The following is an 18391-nucleotide window of genomic DNA, read 5'->3' on the forward strand; positions in this document are numbered from 1 at the left end:
ACTTAAAGTTTGTGTTGTAAGACACACCTTCTTAAAATGATCAGAAACATATTCAACGAGTCACGTAGATACATCATACATACTAAATATTTTCTCATTGATTTTTCGAAGTTTATGATGTGGAGTTTTTTTCTTTTATGGATGAAAACACATCACCAAAGACCATTAATGGAACATGTCTTTATACTAATATGCATCTTTGCGTATTTTGACCTTTTCCAAGTTGTTCGTGACTATAATGACATAGCAATTGATATGATAAAGATTTCAATGATTAGATGCTATTTTATTGCTCTCAGAAACCAATTAATAAGAGAAATACTATATTTGTGCTCAAATCTCTACATTAAGAAAAATCAAGCTAATAAATATGAAGTAATGATTAGAAAAATTTATATTTTGGAGCATGAATGTAATAAAATGTAAATGTATGGTCACTACATTATAATAACTGATTGTCTAAGAGGTTGTATTATTTAAACAGTTTTGTCTGTCTGTCTGTCTTCTTACTTTGGCTTTAAAGATTTTTTACTATTTATTCATTGTAATTATTTACTTATTTCCTTTTTTGAACAGTATGGTCAGCTGCTATATATAAATACATGAATGAATGAATGAATGAATGATTAAAAACATTTAATCTTATTGCATTTCATGAGGTGAACAATTTCTGGTAATAAAATGTGACAAACTGCATAGACACTAATGTACAGAATTGATCAAAAATATGTCAACAGTGAGTAAAACGACAAACATGTTTTTAAAACCAGCTTTTATTTCATCATCAGTTTATACCATGAGGACAGCAAGAGCAATTCTGTGCCATAACACAAAAAAATGAAAAAGAAATTGTGGAATGACTGTCAAAACAGAAAGAAAGAACAAAGTGAAATAATATAAAAAAGTGTAGGTAAAAGTTTTGAGAAAGTTTAACCACTTCATTTAATTGAGAAGATTGTTGTTCCCGAACCAACAGAATATATTCAATCATGATCAAAGTTAAAATGCTCAGTTAGAGATTTGCTATTTTCGGCGACGACGACGTGGTTTGACTTTCCTGATGAAATCTCTCCATTCCAAGTCTTTAATAATTTCTATGAGATCTTGACTGATGTGATAGGTGCACATCTTATTGAAACCGTCTTCATCTGAATGCTTGGTCACATAAACCTCATCAAACCATATATCACCATTCTGGGCTGAATCGATGGAAACAATGATGCGATCTGTATTGCTTTCAGGGTTATGTACATTAGGATTGTAATTTTTAGACACAAAATGAGGCAGTGAGCCCAGATGGTGGTGATGGTTGCTCAGGTTGCCCACCTCATAGTATGTTAGATCAGTGTCTGGAAGAAGACCTTCAGCATTATGAAACTCATGGAAGCCAAAATATCCTTCTTCAGGGTCGTATCGTGCCATCATTCTACCTTTATTGCTGATCCTGTCGACACAATCATCTGCAAACCACCACAGCAGACTGAGACCATGCCTGGGAGACGGCTGACCGAACCTGGTGTTTCTTAGATCAGACAAGTCATCTAGTGTGGTCACCATGATCCTGACCTTTCTGTTTCTGGAGACATAAAAATAAATGCATTTAACAAAGAAAATCTGTTGTTTTTTTCCTGAAATGTAATAATATAAAATACAAATTCTAATGGTTTCTATTGCAAACAGCATTATAAACTATCAGAACATAACATAAAGCACTTAAAACAAGAGCAAGATTAACTGATGACTGAAGAAAAATTGAACTTCATTATTGTTATAGTACGTCTACTAATTAATATTCATGAGCCGTTTTGATGACGTTTACATTTTTCCTTTCGTTGCTCTGCTATGCAAAACACTTTTCTTTTCCCGCAGCACATTTGTTCTGAGGAAATGTGTGAATAATTCACAAAATACGATGATAATACGAATTTTGAGGTGATATTTTGCCTTTTTTTAGACAAAATGCAATGAAGTAATAAAAACAGAGTGAAGAAGGAATGAAAAATAAACATAATACACAAAATAAACTGCGCATATCTTACCTTGTTTATGTGAGCTGGGTATCTACACTGGGGAAGAAGTCCGCAACTGGTTTTATTCGCGTCACTGTTAGTGGGCGGAGCCTAGATTGGAAACCGAAACTAACTGCGTACAGAAAGGGAAACGTAATACTTCATTGTGCTTTTTATTATTGGGAGGGAGCTGTGAAATACTTTTATGTAATTAAACTCACAATAAATAAACTCACTAACACATACAATTTATTAATAAATAGCTGGCTAGTAGCTATTTGATTTTGTAGCTGGTGTTGCCGAAATGGGTTTCTGTTTATATTAAAATGATATTATTTTACCTGTTATTCTTTTATCTTTATGATAAAACAGCATGAAACTTTTTCTAGGTTCAAAAAACCTTGATTTAGGGATCCCAGTTTTAGCATAGAGTTACATGCGTACCTGTAGAGTATCAATGTTTATACATTATTTTGTTTTAAAAGCAATTAAATGTTATTTATGTACTGAATAATATTCATATAAAAGAAAGAAATATATATTCTGTCATCACTTACTCACACACAGGTCAGCTCCTTAAATATTTTTTGGGGGAACGGAAGGAACGAGGCCGAGTGCACTGAGGACATTTGGCCTTGGGGTAATGGGCCTCGGCTGTGGAGCACTGGAGTGGAGCATGAATTTTAGATTTAGATATGTCAGCGGACCTCAGGATTCACAAAAAAGTACTCTGTTGCCATCTTGACATGGGTTTTAGATAAGGTAAAAAATTTAACGGGCTCAGTGCCATCATTTTCAGCCTTGCTGGCAGCGATTTCGTTGCTCTTGGCAATGATCCATTCAGCTCACCCCTTATTTATGTTTTTAGCTGGGTGGTGTCTCTGTAAGGGGTACTGTTATGCCAGCCTGTAATGGCACCCTCTCACTAACTAGACTATGAACCCAATCTCTCATTCTACACTCACTTTCTGTTTGCAGTATATTTAAGCTATGCTCAGTCATGTTTTCACATATTTTGCTGTAATGCTTAAATTGAAAAGCCAGCAACATTATTGGATGTGCTGATTCATAATTTAGACATTATAGGGATGGTTCTCTCAAAACTAAAAGTTCTGTCATCATTTATGTAGTTCTCAAACCCATGTGGCTTTAATTATCAATGAAAGCAAAACTAGATTTCACTACCATAAACACATTCATATAACGCCATGTGTAAAAGCAATTAGCTTTTTCATTTTAATTAATTATAATTATTATTATTAACAATTATTATGACAATTAATACAACATCACAATAATCATCATCTTTCGACATGCATCGAAATAAAACTGTCCAATAAAGGCAGCGCATACTTTCATGTTTTACTTCTTTTAAAGATACTCAAATAGATTTTTTTATGCAAGTGTTACAACAAACCCTCTGTCCAGTGGCGGTTCTACACGGAGGCCAAGGGTGGCCCGTGCCCCTGTAGACATGTCCCTGGCCACCCCTGTGGCCACCCCGTGCTGACCAAATAAAAAAGTATAAATTTAATTTGATTTTACACGCGAGCGCCAAAAGCGGAACTAATGCGACGCAACGTTCTACACGGGCAAATTAGAGCGGTGCACCCAACCACTGTCCCAAATGGCGCACTTCATGTGGACTTTCGGTCTCGTGGCCTTAAATTGCGCGTTCTCGCTAGTCTACGAGTCCGTAGGGTGTCCCATCTGTCATTTTTACGCTTTGAAGTGTGCTCATCAGCGCCTCCTTTACCCCCTTGATGCGGTCTTCAGCGAAGCCCGCACTGCAGCAGGCTTCGCGCACTTTGCCAACCCAGAAGTCCTTGCGAAAGGGCAATAAGACCAATCAGACGACGGAAGGGAGGAGTTCACACTGACGGGCAACTTCTCTACCTATTTCCGGTGTGATGCTCGAGTCTGTCCCAAAATACGACACCGGTGCACCCACGTGGACTCGCATCAAGGGTCCCTAAAGTCTGGACTACGTGATGTCATCAAAGTGTGGACTCTGAGGAGGACCACAAGTCCGGAGTGTGCCATTTGGGACAGGGCGATAGACAGTAGGTAGCCGCCTGTGGGTGCTGCTCGACCAGTGTCTCAATTCGTTCCCAACCTCCCGATGTTGAGAATGTGTATGCAGGTTTGGGCACTGGTAAGGACTCTAGCTCACTTCACATTGGGACACTGTTCACTTGTTCTCCTGTGACGTGGCTGCTTAAGCGCGGTGATCATTCACAGCTGTTACTCATCAACAACCGGCAAAACCAACATCTCGCTAACTTTTTAAAGTTTACACATTGTAAAAAGCGCTGTAATTATGCTCTTACATATACTTGCATAAAATTGGAGGAATACAATTAAATGTTACATATAAACATTTTTACAATTTAAAATAAATATTATTTTAAATGTTGATTAGATTGTGGTCCCTAACTGTCTAGCAATGTGTGTTTATATGTAAACTAAAACAAACGTTTGTCTTTATAAAAGTTTGCATTTCATAAAGTTTATTGAGTAGGCTTTCATGCTTTTCGATTGGGGGGCTTTAGAAAAGAGCCCAGCTCCCCTTTTGCACCTGCAATCACTCTTGTATTAAATAAAAAGTATATCATTGTAAAGTAAAATAAAGTTTACGGTGTAGTTTCCCGGAAAGGGACTAGTCCTAGACTAAAATAAATGTAAGCGCTGTCCAAACTGAAAACAACTTGCAATGCCATATCTTAAAACACAGCTTTGTTTTGCTTCAAAATAAGTAATGTATAATGTATGTTAAAAGTAGTTATATTTCCTAATTAAGGCCTAGTCCTATCTTAAACTAATTCCTGTAACCACCCCTATAATCTTTAAATATAATTTCTTGCCATTTTTTATGTGCCCCTCTGGTAAAACACTGGCCCCTCCTTGGCCCCCCTAGTGAAATTTGTCTACACTCTCAGAAAAGAAAGTACATAAATGTACCTTTAGGGGTACAATGGCTTGTCACTGGGGCTGTACCCTCAAGGGTACAGTTTTTGTACCCTTGGCAGAGGGTACAAAATTGTACCCTTGTGATTTGTACCTTAAGGGACCAGTTTTGTACCTCTGGTGACAATTTTGTACCTTTATTTAACAGTACAAATATGGACCCTTCAAAAAGGGTACAAAATTGGCTTTGACAGGGTACACTCTTTTAAAACTTATACATATACATATATCTCAATCTAAATATTGTAAACTTTAAATTATAAGTGCATATGACTCAGTATATTTGTGTTGGTTTAGCCAATTGTTTAGAGTAAAGGTAAATTTTAAACATTAGTATAAAAAAATGATAACAGAAAAGATAAAATACACAGTGAGTTTAATGAACAATCATTTATTTTACAAAAGGTTCACATATAAAACAGAAGTGTGCTGTTCAGTCCAAATCATTCACAACATTGTGTTCAGTCACAACATTAAAAACTAATATTACATTTACACTTTACTTATGAAATATATCAAGTATTTCTTTATGGCTTTAACAGACTGTCCAAACAGGAATATTTTAAAACAAAATCAGTGTGCTGTTCCTTAAACCAAACAACATTTAAACATTTTTAACAGGGCCACATTTTCCTTGCCAAGCAGTGAGAAAACACACAAATATACATTTTTTCACTGATAAAACTGTGGTGTACTCACAGCATAATGAGTAAAGAATAAGTCCATATGGAGTAACATTTCTTTAGTTTTTGTTGTGTTAATGACGGGTGGTAGAGGATAGTCAGTCAGCCTCCTTAATGGTAAAGATCGAAAACTGCTCTGGGCACGTTCATACTTATCTGTGAGAAAACACAAAAATATGAATACATTTTCCAATGACAGAACTATGGTATACTCACAACATAAATAAATGTGGTACCTTTAAAGTTTTTGCGTGTGAATTGGTCGAGAACAGTCAGCCACCCTCAATGGTAAAGATCCAAACTTGTGCTGGAAACTTTTGTGCTAAACTGAGAAAAAACACATGAATATAAATTAATTTTCCACTTACAGAACTATGGTGTACTCACACAACATAATAAATAAATTAATAAATGTGGTAACGTTACCTTTGAAAGGTCTTGAATGACTGTTTGGTTGAGAGCAGACAGACAGTCAGTTAACCTTAGTCCTTACTGAGAGAGAAAACACACAAATATAAATTATTTTTCACTTACAGAATTGTGGTGTACTCACTTAACATAATAAATACATTAATAAATGTGGTAATGTTACCTTTAACAGGTATTGAATGACTTTGGTTGAGAACAGACAGACAGTCAGTTAACCTTAGTCCTTACTGAGAGAGAAAACACACAAATATAAATTAATTCTCCACTTACAGAAATGTGGTGTACTCACACAACATAATAAATTAATGAATAAATGTGGTAAAGTTACCTTTAAAAGGTTTCTGTGTAAATTACTGTTTGGTGGCGTGTAGACAGTCAGTCAGTCAGTCAATCTCCCCTGACTGAGAGAGATTCAAATTTGCGCGGGAAACGTTTGTGCTTAACTGTGAGAAAACACACATAAATATGGATTATTTTTCACTTACAGAACTATGGTGTACTCACTTAACATAATAAATACATTAATAAATGTGGTAATGTTACCTTTAACAGGTATTGAATGACTTTGGTTGAGAACAGACAGACAGTCAGTTAACCTTAGTCCTTACTGAGAGAGAAAACACACAAATATAAATTAATTCTCCACTTACAGAAATGTGGTGTACTCACACAACATAATAAATTAATGAATAAATGTGGTAAAGTTACCTTTAAAAGGTTTCTGTGTAAATTACTGTTTGGTGGCGTGTAGACAGTCAGTCAGTCAGTCAATCTCCCCTGACTGAGAGAGATTCAAATTTGCGCGGGAAACGTTTGTGCTTAACTGTGAGAAAACACACATAAATATGGATTATTTTTCACTTACAGAACTATGGTGTACTCACTTAACATAATAAATACATTAATAAATGTGGTAATGTTACCTTTAACAGGTATTGAATGACTTTGGTTGAGAACAGACAGACAGTCAGTTAACCTTAGTCCTTACTGAGAGAGAAAACACACAAATATAAATTAATTCTCCACTTACAGAAATGTGGTGTACTCACACAACATAATAAATTAATGAATAAATGTGGTAAAGTTACCTTTAAAAGGTTTCTGTGTAAATTACTGTTTGGTGGCGTGTAGACAGTCAGTCAGTCCGTCAATCTCCCCTGACTGAGAGAGATTCAAATTTGCGCGGGAAACGTTTGTGCTTAACTGTGAGAAAACACACATAAATATGGATTATTTTTCACTTACAGAACTATGGTGTACTCAAACAACATAAAAATACATTAATTAATGTGGTAATGTTACCTTTAACAGGTCTTGAATGGCTTTGGTTGAGAACAGACAGACAGTCAGTTAATGTTAGTCCTTACTGAGAGAAAAACACAAAAATGAGAATTATTTCTCCACTTACAGAACTGTGGTATACTTAATGCACATTAACCTGCTCATAAAAATGAGTCTGAGGCAATAGTGCTGTGTCAAGGTCGCGTTGTCACGTCGTATACAACTTTACACAAATTACCGTAACCGAATCAGTATTAAAATGAAGAGTCACGACAAACAACACATTTTTAAAGTTTAAAAATGCTTTAAAGGTGATGAAGGAAGGATTTTCTAGTGTTTACCTGTTAATGCTCTTTATAACTGTCGTGTCGTCCTCCTGTTGCGTTGCTCTGTGAAACTCGACTCCAGTCGGACTGTGAGATGTGGGGGGATGGGCGCGTGTCAAAATAAAAGCGCGTTTTTTCCGTTGTGTGTGAGGGATTTAGTTATTCAGTATTTATTCAGTTTGTAAGTAATGGTTAATCAATTTCAGTTTTTGAGTTCACAGCACAGTTTTTATGAATTGAAATTAACTTTTTTTCATTCAAATTTAAAATTAAAAATTTAAATTAAACACATTGTCAATGAACAGAAGAAAACTAACACTACTTCAAGACCCATGTGCCCAACTAAAGGAAACAAAATTGACACAATGGTTACTTACTTTATTGACCAGATTTACAGCAGTTGTCTAGAACAACAAATAAAAAAATGGCAAGAGGCTATCTCTTAGCATTGTACCTTATCCTTTAAAAGAAATGGTACAAAAATGTACTTTTAAATGCTTGGGAACAAATATGTACCTTTTTGACCCTCAAAAAGGTACATACATGTACCTTGAGGTCCAATAATGGGCCCTATGGGGTACTTTTATGTAGATTGTACCTTGGGGGACAGAAATGGACCCCTACTGTACCCCTATTTCTGACAGTGTAGAACTTCCTCTGTCTGTTACAAATAACCACACCCGTGAGATATAGATCAGCATTTTTGCCACTTTGATGTAATTGTTAAAGAATGTTAGGTTCATTTTCATTCTGAGAGTTATAATAATAATAATAATAATTACGTTACATTTAGATTCACCTGGTAACTTTAAAGGTCTGGTTCAAAGGAACATTTCATTCATGAATTGGATGATTTAGCCACATCCTTAAATAATTTGAAAGTGCCATGATTTTCTGTTGGCAAAACTTAACAAATATTAAAAGTAGTGCACAAATCATTTTAGAGAATTCCTCAACAACATTTTTCTTAATTTTTCTAAGGAATTTTGCTCAGGTAAAGTTTAATGTCTTTTATTAATGAGGTAGGTGTAATTTTGGTCAAACTCCACCTGATTTGCTGAGTCACATAAATCTTATTAAACCAAACATGACCATTCCAACTGGGTAAAAAGGAAACAATGAGGCGATCTGTGTTACTGACATCTGAGTACCCAGTGTAATTTTTAGTGACGTAACGAGGTAGGGAGACAGGATGCCTGAGGTTGCCGATCTTGAAGTACGAAAGGTCAATCCTAGGAAGAAGTCTCTCAGCATTATAGAATCGACGAAAGCCCGAATCTTCATTAGTTGGATCATGCAGTGCAGTTAAACGGCCATCAGAGTCAATCTGAATACATTCTCCGGCAAACCACCACAGTTATCTGAGGCCGTGTCTGGGATCTGGCTGCCCAAACTTTGAATCTCTCAGCTCGGACAAATCACACAGGGTTCCCACCATGTTCTTGTCAACTCTCTTTTTGAAAAATGTAAAGTGTACAATTTTACTCTACTTAAAGATTTACAGTAAATCCAAAATTATTTTTGAAAACACAGAAAAAAAAAAAAATATATATATATATATATTAGTAACTGAGGGCAATGACAATACTGTTTACTGGCCCAAGCGTGTCTCACTCTGGGCAGTTCTTTATGTTGAGCCATGACAATGAATTATTCAACATCAGCAGATTTTGAGGCTTCACTCTGATTGGTTGATGCTAGTGTGAAAAGTGGAACATAACTGGAGCCATTGGCCTGCAATAAAACAAACACATTATAAAGTGAGAGGAAACATGCAGTCAGTCCACCATTACTGTAAAATAATGAGATTAAAACATAAAACGTGTATTAAAATAATTTGAATATTTGATTTAAGCAGACTTTTTTTGATTGACAGATTAAAAACTGCCGTTTTCGTGATCCGATTTTTCAAGCTTTAGTTGGTGTGTAAATTGACTGTTAGAGCATAAATGATACCTGTAAATTTATAAAGCTCAAAGTTCAATGCCAATCGATATATTTCCTTTAACAGAATTCGCTTTTCAAGGACTACAGAGAACGTCCGGTTTGGACTACAGTCCTCTACTTCCTGGTTGAATGACATCAATAATCCCGCCCACAGGAATACGTCAGTCGCCAGCTAAGCTCAAACGGCTCAAAAGACTACATAAGGACTACCGCCCTTAGTCACAAATCCGAGGCCAGGCTCTCAACACTGACGTTTTATTTTTCCAGCAAGGAAACAAAAAACGTAGAACTACACAAACAATAGCTGCACGGAGGTCTGAGAAGACAGCTGAGTCGTGCCCTCCCTCGTGCAGATGCTTCAGAGCCTTGGCCTGATGGACCTGCAGCCACGCCATAGCGTGAATTGCAGAAGCTGCCTCCCTGCAAGCCTGATACACAGATGCCGTTAATGTGGACGACTGCTTATAAACTCGCGATGGACAGGTTGGCCGGTTGAAACAATTGCATCTCGACTGCCTGCTCCACTGTTGGGACGTCGACGTAACCATCGAGAGAGGTGAGGGGTGATGGTTGAAAAGGCGGGCTGTAGGCGGAGAATGGGGTTCTCTTTTGGCTGCCATTTCCGGGTTATACTCAGGTCGTGCTTCCCGGCCCTAAGGTGAGAGCGGATCCGAATCAGCCTCGGAAATAGACGGCCGTCTCTCCGACGCAGCGACAGACATAGAGTCTTCCTCCGGAAGACCAACAGATGCTGTGGGCCAACCGTCTCCATCGGCATCTCTGCTGGCTGTGTATCAGGGCACTGAGAGTCGGAGGACTGACCTGCCGATCGGTTCAGCACCGTGATTCGGAGATCGTCCTTCCGGAGCCTTCAGATGCAACCTTGGCGGTGCGAGGCAACAGAAGGGGGGGTGACGTTCCTGGAGGTACGACACCCGTCTCCGCAGATCCAAGAGGGTCATATTCTCGAAGGGAGAACACGAACCCTCTTCGAATGCTGCCTTCGCATGCTGAATGCCCAAACACGAAAGACAGAGACTGTGACCATTCTTAGGACCCATATATTTGCCGCATCCAGAACGGCACAGAAGAAATGACATCTTTAAAAAGACGCACTCCACCGTGACACAAGAGAATGGCTGTCTTAAAAAAGACACAAATTCAACTCGTACTGCTATTTCACTCTTTAATGCTGTGCTGAGTTGATAAAGCACACAGGGGAGTGGCAACGCACACACTCAAAATCAAGTAGTTGAAATCCAGAGAAAATAAAATGATGTGGAAATCCGCGAGCCTCGGCTGCTCTGCTGTACCCCAACCAACTTCAAGCAAGTGGCGTCCTTCTGAGCAGGCAGTAGAGCGGTTCTCAATAGCAGTTGATCCACCGGCTTTCGATGTGAAAACAGCTGATTTGGTATCGCACTTGACCTGTCTCTCGCTTTTTACTTGCGCGGCAGGGTGGTGGCGCCTGAAGTGAACTAGTCTAGTTTTTACAACTTTCATTCAGAAGCAAAAATCTGTCTTTAAATTTGACATGAATAACGATTTGTTATTTATCATGATAATTATTGATAGCGCCTGATACAGAAAAAAATTGGCCAGGCATAAGTAGAAGGCAAATATAAGGTGTTAAAGCATAAAAGTCTTCATTGTCGAGATACCCATTTATTGATGTTTGCAGTGCAGTTTTTGATTGAACGAGTAAAAAGTGTATGTCAGTAACGGCTCGTTAGATCTTGCACTGTGTCAGCCAATCACAACGCACTGGGTCAGCTGACCAATCAGAGAACACTACGCAGTGCGCACTTCACAATAATGAGTTTTATCAAATTCAATGCGTTTTAGAAAGACTGGGCAGAGAGGAGCTGCAATGATGTATATGATGTAAATAAAAGGGTAAATTTATATCTAAACCATGATATGACCCCTTTAAACAAACCAACCAACACACTGTAACTCTGGTTTGTCTTTGTTGACTTACCTGATTTTGCCTGTCTCGTCTTTTCTTCCTGAAGAAAAACAGACACATTTGTTTATTTTTGTGAAAAACTATTAACGCTATTGACAACAAATTCACTACAAATTTTAGCAGACCTTTAACATTAAGGAACAGCTCTATATGCGAGTAGTTTCATTCATATTCTGTAAATACTGCATAGAAACTCTTAAAATTGTTATATTTATTAAAATGGTTTTTATTATAGCAATTACTTAATATTCACTCTCACCATATAAACAGAATGATGAAGATGACGATGATGAAGAACAAAACAAGACATCCTGCCACAATCCCATAATACAGAGCAGAACCCTGAACCCCTGAAACAAGATAAATATGAAGATGACTTTATACAGTAAGAGAAGACAGCTGTAATGTATCTGTAATGTAACTTTATTTGTTTTTATATGATTTCCCACAAATGAAACAATTGCATAAACAGAAATGATTTTTTTTAAATACTTCGATCAATAAGGTTTGTGTATAATAACTACATCTGTACTCTTGCAAAGTTGAGTCTAATATTTACTGACCAAAATGAAACCCAAACAAAGCAAACATAATCATTTAATCACTACCAGAGTTTTAACCCTGGAGAACCACCGGGTCAATGTTAATTGATGCTAAGAGAAGGGTTCTTGGGTTCTCCAGGTTAATAATAAATGTCTAAACAACATTTAATGTCATACAATTGGTATATACACTTCATATTTGTTTGTGTATGTTAATGAATCAGTGAGTACTTACACTCAACAATAAGATAAACACCAGGAGAGGACAAAAGTTGTTCAGATCCTCTTACAGCACATCTATAATCTCCTGAATCATCACGACTGACTGACCGCAGGTGAAGTTGATTCAATGTTGTTATTCCTTTAGTGAATCTCTGTTTGTTTCTGTACCAGATGAATGTTGTTTCTTCAGTCAGAATGCAGGTGGTTTTACATGTAAGAGTCACTGAATCTCCCTCTTTAACTCTCTGATTTGTCTCCACCTGCAGGTCTGACAGCAGGTCAACAACAACAAACTCTCTGTTAGTCCATCATACTGAACTGAAATTCACTTATCAATGTCATTACAGAATAAACTATATCGATATCATCACAACATCAACTTAATGAATTATATCAGACCGGAGTTATATAATATTATACAACAGTTCTTTCTGGTTCTCGAATCTGATCGACTAAGAGCCCTTCTGAGCCATGTCATATTCTACTAGTATTATCACAATAACCGCTTGACCGTTTGTATCATGCCACCACCTCCTCCTGGTCATTTTAGAATTAGTGAGGGAGGCTTCTTTAAACAATTGAGCCATACGGTCAAATATCTGTGACTGGAAAAAGCTGCCACGAGAGCAGATGGTCACACACATCCACAGGCACAAACGCTGTTTTTCTCAGTGCTTCTCAATTCCAGTCCTCGGGAACCCCTTCCCAGAATGTTTTAGATGTCTCCTTATATGAAACACCTTATTTCACTCATGAGACTCCTTTATTAACACACTAACAAGCTGATGAACTGAATCAGGTGTTTTACGGCCTTTTCACACCTGGTCACTATTGATGCAACGTCCGATTCATTTCCGCGAACCGGCTCTTTTCGGACAGTGCGGCTCATTGAACCGGTTCAAAAAACCGATTCAACGGTTCCTGGCGTCATCAAGAAATGACATTGCTACGCATTTATTTTCTAATTACTTGTATCAATGAAACATTCAAATAAAGTCGTTTGTGTCAAAACACTAAAACATTCAAATAAAAAGTTGTTTTTGTGAAGGCATAGCTGATTTATTGCCTTTCATTCACAAGTTAGTAATGTTTGTGGTCACAGTTTCAATCGCGGATTGTAAATGCCATATTACCAGTTTTGACTAGCCTACAACTTGAATAAGATTCCTAAAAGACACTGGTGCACAATTGCGGATGTGTAAGTATAAAGAATAAATAAACTTGTCTTTTAAACTCATTGGTCTTCCTTAAACAACTACAATATGATTTGCATGCACAATAAATCGTACTAAAACTAAAGCTTTTTAATAAAACAAGCATATCAAGAAACTAATAAAACAAGAATGGCTCGCTCAAATCCTCTGTGATTCACACGCAGTGTCAGCAACTCATCCGTCAGAATCATCGGCAATCCTTGCCTCAGCAATCATCGACAATCTTCGTTCGGTTCTTTTTAAGTTCGACGTGCTATTTCGTCTGTGCGTCCTGCGTCATCAACCCGGAACCTATGCCCAAAACTAAAGTTCGATTCAGTTCGATTTGTGAACCGGCTCGACCGGTTACTTCATGAGAACTGGCTCAAAAGAACGATTCGTTCGAGAACCTAACATCACTACTGGTCACTTCATGTGTTTTCTCTAATCGGATAGCTATCTGATTTGTTAAAACTGTTTAATTTACATTTGGCCACATAAATGCGTCTTGGCAAAACAGATTTGAATCTGATATTTTACTCCCGCCCAAAATGCAAATACACTATTTATTACTCCGCCTTAAAAAACTTAAGACGAAGTTTATGCAACAGGCAGTACTTAGTGTATGTTGTACTGTATGCAGGTGTTTTAAATAAGGAGGACCAGGATTGGGAAACACTGCCCTAGACTGTAAAAAAAATCTTCCGTCTTCGCATTGGATAAGAACACGCTATCTAATAAATAATAATGAGACACTGACGCATAATGATGTACTACAGTACTTTGCCACCTCAAAGCCCTTGACGTTGACATGATATGGAGTTTAAACTGGGAAGAAAATATCACAAAAAAGCTAAAAATTAACTATTTTTCAACTATTGTTAAAATTAACAGATGCTAACATTGTCTTTTATGATGTGCAACACAACTTACTCTGTTAACATCTAAAAAAAAGTGTTGGTTAGTGTTTCATGATGCTTTAAAGACACTCCGGTCTCATACCTCTGGCCTAGTCAAAGCTGTGATGATATAGAGCAGTAATTCTTAAAGTGTGGTCCGCGGACCACTAGTGGTCCGCCAAACCACCCCAGTGGTCCGCCAAAAGATGACCTAAACTTGGCAAGTGTATAAAATAGTCACTTATTCGAGTAGATTTTTAATCCACTTGCGAAACTGTGATATCAGTTTTGCCATTCTGTTTTAATAACGTAAAAATGGAACAGTGGCAAAACCAAAGAGGAGTCAAAAGAAAAGATCAAGCATCAACTGAAAGCAGCTAAAATCCACAGATCTATTAGTTTTGTAATGTACTAGTTTTTGTTTCATGTGTAAAATCCCTGTAATTTCAGTGATTTTGGAAATTAATTTTAATTTTAAACTAATGGCTCTTTGGAATGACATTAAGTGGGACTTAGGCTGTTATAGTGTTTTTTTTCACATGTGCAGTTGTTGTTCATATTAAGTTGCAACTCATTTCACATTTACTTTTTCAAATGAAAAAAAATTCATATAATAATTTCTGAACATAGCATTGCATTTGTGTTTAAAAAATTAGCTTTTGACATAAAAACAGTTGCATATTAAACTTAAATTTAGCTTATACTTCCTATTTTGTTGTTTTTTGGGGGCGTGTTAGAGTGGGATTCTGTTAGGTGGTCCTCAGAAAAAAATTGTAAGATAAAGTGGTCCTTGGGCTGAAAAAGTTTGAGAAACACTGATATAGAGCTATACCACACTCCTACTCAAACGATATTGCATAAATATTTCATGTCCTCTGTGTGTTATTATGATTCAGTGGTTTATTTCATTACCTGTGACATCAAGCTGAATTCCAGGAATTCCTGACCATTTCCCAGCTACTCTGTCTGTTATAAATCTGCAGTAGTAGATGCGTTTATCAGCTTCTGTCACATCTGTCAAAGTGATGCTGTGAGTGTCTTGATCTTTACTTTGACACTGAACTCCTCTTCTGTTGTCTGGGTCCAAACACAGGTCAGGTGGTTCTGCACCAGGTATATATGCAACTTTTGTCCAGGAGGCTTTATTGACCACATGGTGAGATGGATATTTTAAAGTACAGGTTATTCTCACTGTTGATCCTCTTAATGCACAAACATATGAAGGGCTGTAATTCACTCCCCAACCCTTCTGACTTATCACTGAAATACAGAAATATGGCATCAGAAATTTACCAAATTGTACTAATTCTTAAAAGTGAAATCTAGAATGAGTACAAGAGTTTGAAATGTTCATTAATAAAGTACTTACAATCAACCCAAAGAAAAACATCAGGAGAGGACAGAACATGTTCAGATCCTCTTACAGCATCACATCTATAATCTCCTGAATCATCACGACTGACTGACCGCAGGTGAAGTTGATTCAATGTTTTTATTCCTTTAGTGAATCTCTGTTTGTTTCTGTACCAGATGAATGTTGTTTCTTCAGGCAGACTGCAGGTGGTTTTACATGTAAAAGTCACTGAATCTCCCTCTTGCACTCTCTGCTTTGTCTCCACCTGCAGGTCTGACAGCAGAACAACAACAACAAACTCTCTGTTAGTCAATAATCATACTCAAATCCACTAATACACTCGCGTGCCGTGACCACTTGTATGGTTTGATGTGGAAAATAACACTGCCACAGTGTTTGAAAAAGCGGTCTAGGTACCAGGTTCCTGAGTTGGTCACAGCTGCGTGTGTCACTGGCTATGTTTTCATGCACAAAATTTTGTCAATCCGATTGAATTTAATAAGATTGAAGGTTACGACGATACAGTTTACAAGCACCCTAAACGTTTCAATCTGATTAAAATCTTCGTTTCATGTACATTCTATAGAATCCGAACCGAACGTCAGCCCAAGCGCACAGCCAGGGTTGCCAGATTTGCGTATCAGAACCATCCCATATGGACATTCATAACTAGCCCAAAAACATCACTAGCAAATTTGCGTTAGTTTAAGTGTACTTAGAAGCGTGGAGGATGTGTTTCCATTTAGAGTAATAATTATTTCTGATTACTCTATATAGGGTCAGCCTCAACCTCTGTTTATTTCAATATTATACTATTCATTAATTTTGACTAGAAATAATTTTTGTAATAATTAAGTGTCACCTCTAAGGGGACTAAATCATGTATGTTTAAAGTTGAGCACGCAGAGAGCGGCCGCTTAAGCGTAAAGTCCAACCTCTGGCAACGACCAATACTGATTCGCTTATGACTGTTGACCAGTATATTAATTATGAGGCCCGTACTAGGATCATGTGCGACTGTGAGAACCGAATGAACGAGTGTAATACCAGAGCTTTATCAGAATAAATATACAAACATCCATCTAAATTCTGTAAGTTTTAAAAGTAATAATCAATCCGATTTGTAATATATTATAAACTAAATCTTTGTCTTTGGAGTCAGATAAGAGATAAATATACCTAAATTACGTAACGCCAAAACATCATCTGCAAGCGCCGGAAAAGACCGAACGCGCTATAATCCTTCGGCCATGCCATTTGGTTTCTGCCGTTGGGCCAACGGATGGATGGGGGAGATAGTTTTAACCCCCCTTACAGACATCAGGCTCACACTGTGACTCTTAATAGACTTTGGACATCTTATTCCAGGGTATTACCGTGATCTGGCTCGAAGGACCAATATTGAATAGGTTGAAGGACTGTATTGTCTGGTTCTGACTAAATTGGGATCATCAAGTCCAAAGGTCCAATCACTATTTTAATGTAAGTGTGGTAATAAACAAAAATATAAATGATCAGTTTACAACAATAATGATAAACATTTAAATCAAAAGAATAAACACATGAGGATACATGGCTATCAATGAAAACAATTTACTATCAATGTACACGTGACTATCATCTTATGACCATATCTCAATCGAGTGTAATCTCACAAACCACATAAATGCATAGCTCAATAACATCTGTAAAGTGTAAATACTGAAATAAACATATGGAAATTAAATCGTTATTACACTTATGCAGCGTGCATCAGAACACACGTGCAAAGATAATTCACACAATCATAGCGCTAGCATTAGCTTCACGGAAATCAGAATACACTGGACATCAGAACGTTTCAACACACAAAGGCCAATTCACACTGGTCAGACAACTACCAACTCCAACAGACACCAACAAATACCAACAGACACCCACATTCTAAAGTCTCATTTACTTTGATCCAACAACTGCCAACAGAGGTTTCACACTGGTCAGACAGACTCCAACAGACACTTCTGTTAGAGTCTGTTGGAGTCTGTCTGACCAGTGTGAACTGGCAATATCAATATAATCAAGTTAAATACGGTAACGTGTGGAAATTAAACTTACTTTTAAAGGTACGCACACTTTACTATGGCTTGAATACATGCGAGCCCTCTACATCCTTCAAGCAAAACATAACCAGTTGTGTCAACTCTGGGGGCGGGACGTAGAAACAACTGTCAATCATTCACAACCCACCAATAAGAATAAACTTACAGAGCCTTTTCAACACCCAGTGAGCAGGTGGATCCTACAAGTACTTGAAAGACTGATTACCTGGCCAAGGATGAGTTTTAAGCCTTCCAAGTCAAGGTCCATTGTGCTGAAGAAGGGGAAAGTAGTTGACAAGTTTTTTTTCCATCTTAGAAACTCTCATCCCAACCATCATGGAGCAACCTGTCAAGAGCTTGAGAAAGTTCTTTGACTCCACCTTGAAAGACTCTGCTGCCATCCAGAAGTCCATTAAAGAACTGGAAGCTTGGCTCACCAAGGTTGGCAAGTCTGGGCTGCCTGGTAGATTTAAAGCCTGGATCTACCAGCAT

At 37.5% G+C, this 18391-nt stretch overlaps 1 protein-coding gene and 1 long non-coding RNA gene across 10 annotated transcripts in view; both read right to left on the reverse strand.

Annotated features, from left to right (window-relative positions):
* Positions 1-755: 755 nt before the first annotated feature.
* Positions 756-18391, reverse strand: part of LOC135785713 (sialoadhesin-like) — a 31217-nt gene continuing 13581 nt past the window's right edge. For 3 of the 8 annotated variants that reach the window (XM_065295208.2, XM_065295204.2, XM_073814341.1), the window contains 6 exons: positions 15837-16094; positions 15380-15727; positions 12389-12643; positions 11871-11961; positions 11624-11651; positions 9161-9429 (listed from right to left, as the gene is read on the reverse strand). In XM_065295208.2, coding sequence (XP_065151280.1) covers positions 9346-9429; positions 11624-11651; positions 11871-11961; positions 12389-12643; positions 15380-15727; positions 15837-16094 — 1064 coding nt within the window. In that variant the 3' untranslated portion in view covers positions 9161-9345. The other 5 variants (XR_012336546.1, XM_065295205.2, XM_065295206.2 and 2 more) reach the window with 5 other exon arrangements.
* On the reverse strand, positions 5372-7797 carry LOC135785747 (uncharacterized). Of its 2 annotated transcripts, XR_010546703.2 has the most exons (11): positions 7711-7797; positions 7391-7454; positions 7177-7291; positions 7012-7075; positions 6797-6911; positions 6632-6695; positions 6417-6531; positions 6252-6315; positions 6086-6151; positions 5896-5986; positions 5372-5815 (listed from the first exon to the last, which is right to left on the reverse strand). It is a non-coding gene; the product is annotated as an uncharacterized lncRNA (long non-coding RNA). The 2 variants fall into 2 exon arrangements; XR_010546702.2 differs by lacking the exon at positions 6252-6315.

The sequence above is a fragment of the Paramisgurnus dabryanus genome, chromosome 4, assembly GCF_030506205.2.
Source record: "Paramisgurnus dabryanus chromosome 4, PD_genome_1.1, whole genome shotgun sequence".
Lineage (NCBI taxonomy): Eukaryota > Metazoa > Chordata > Actinopteri > Cypriniformes > Cobitidae > Paramisgurnus > Paramisgurnus dabryanus.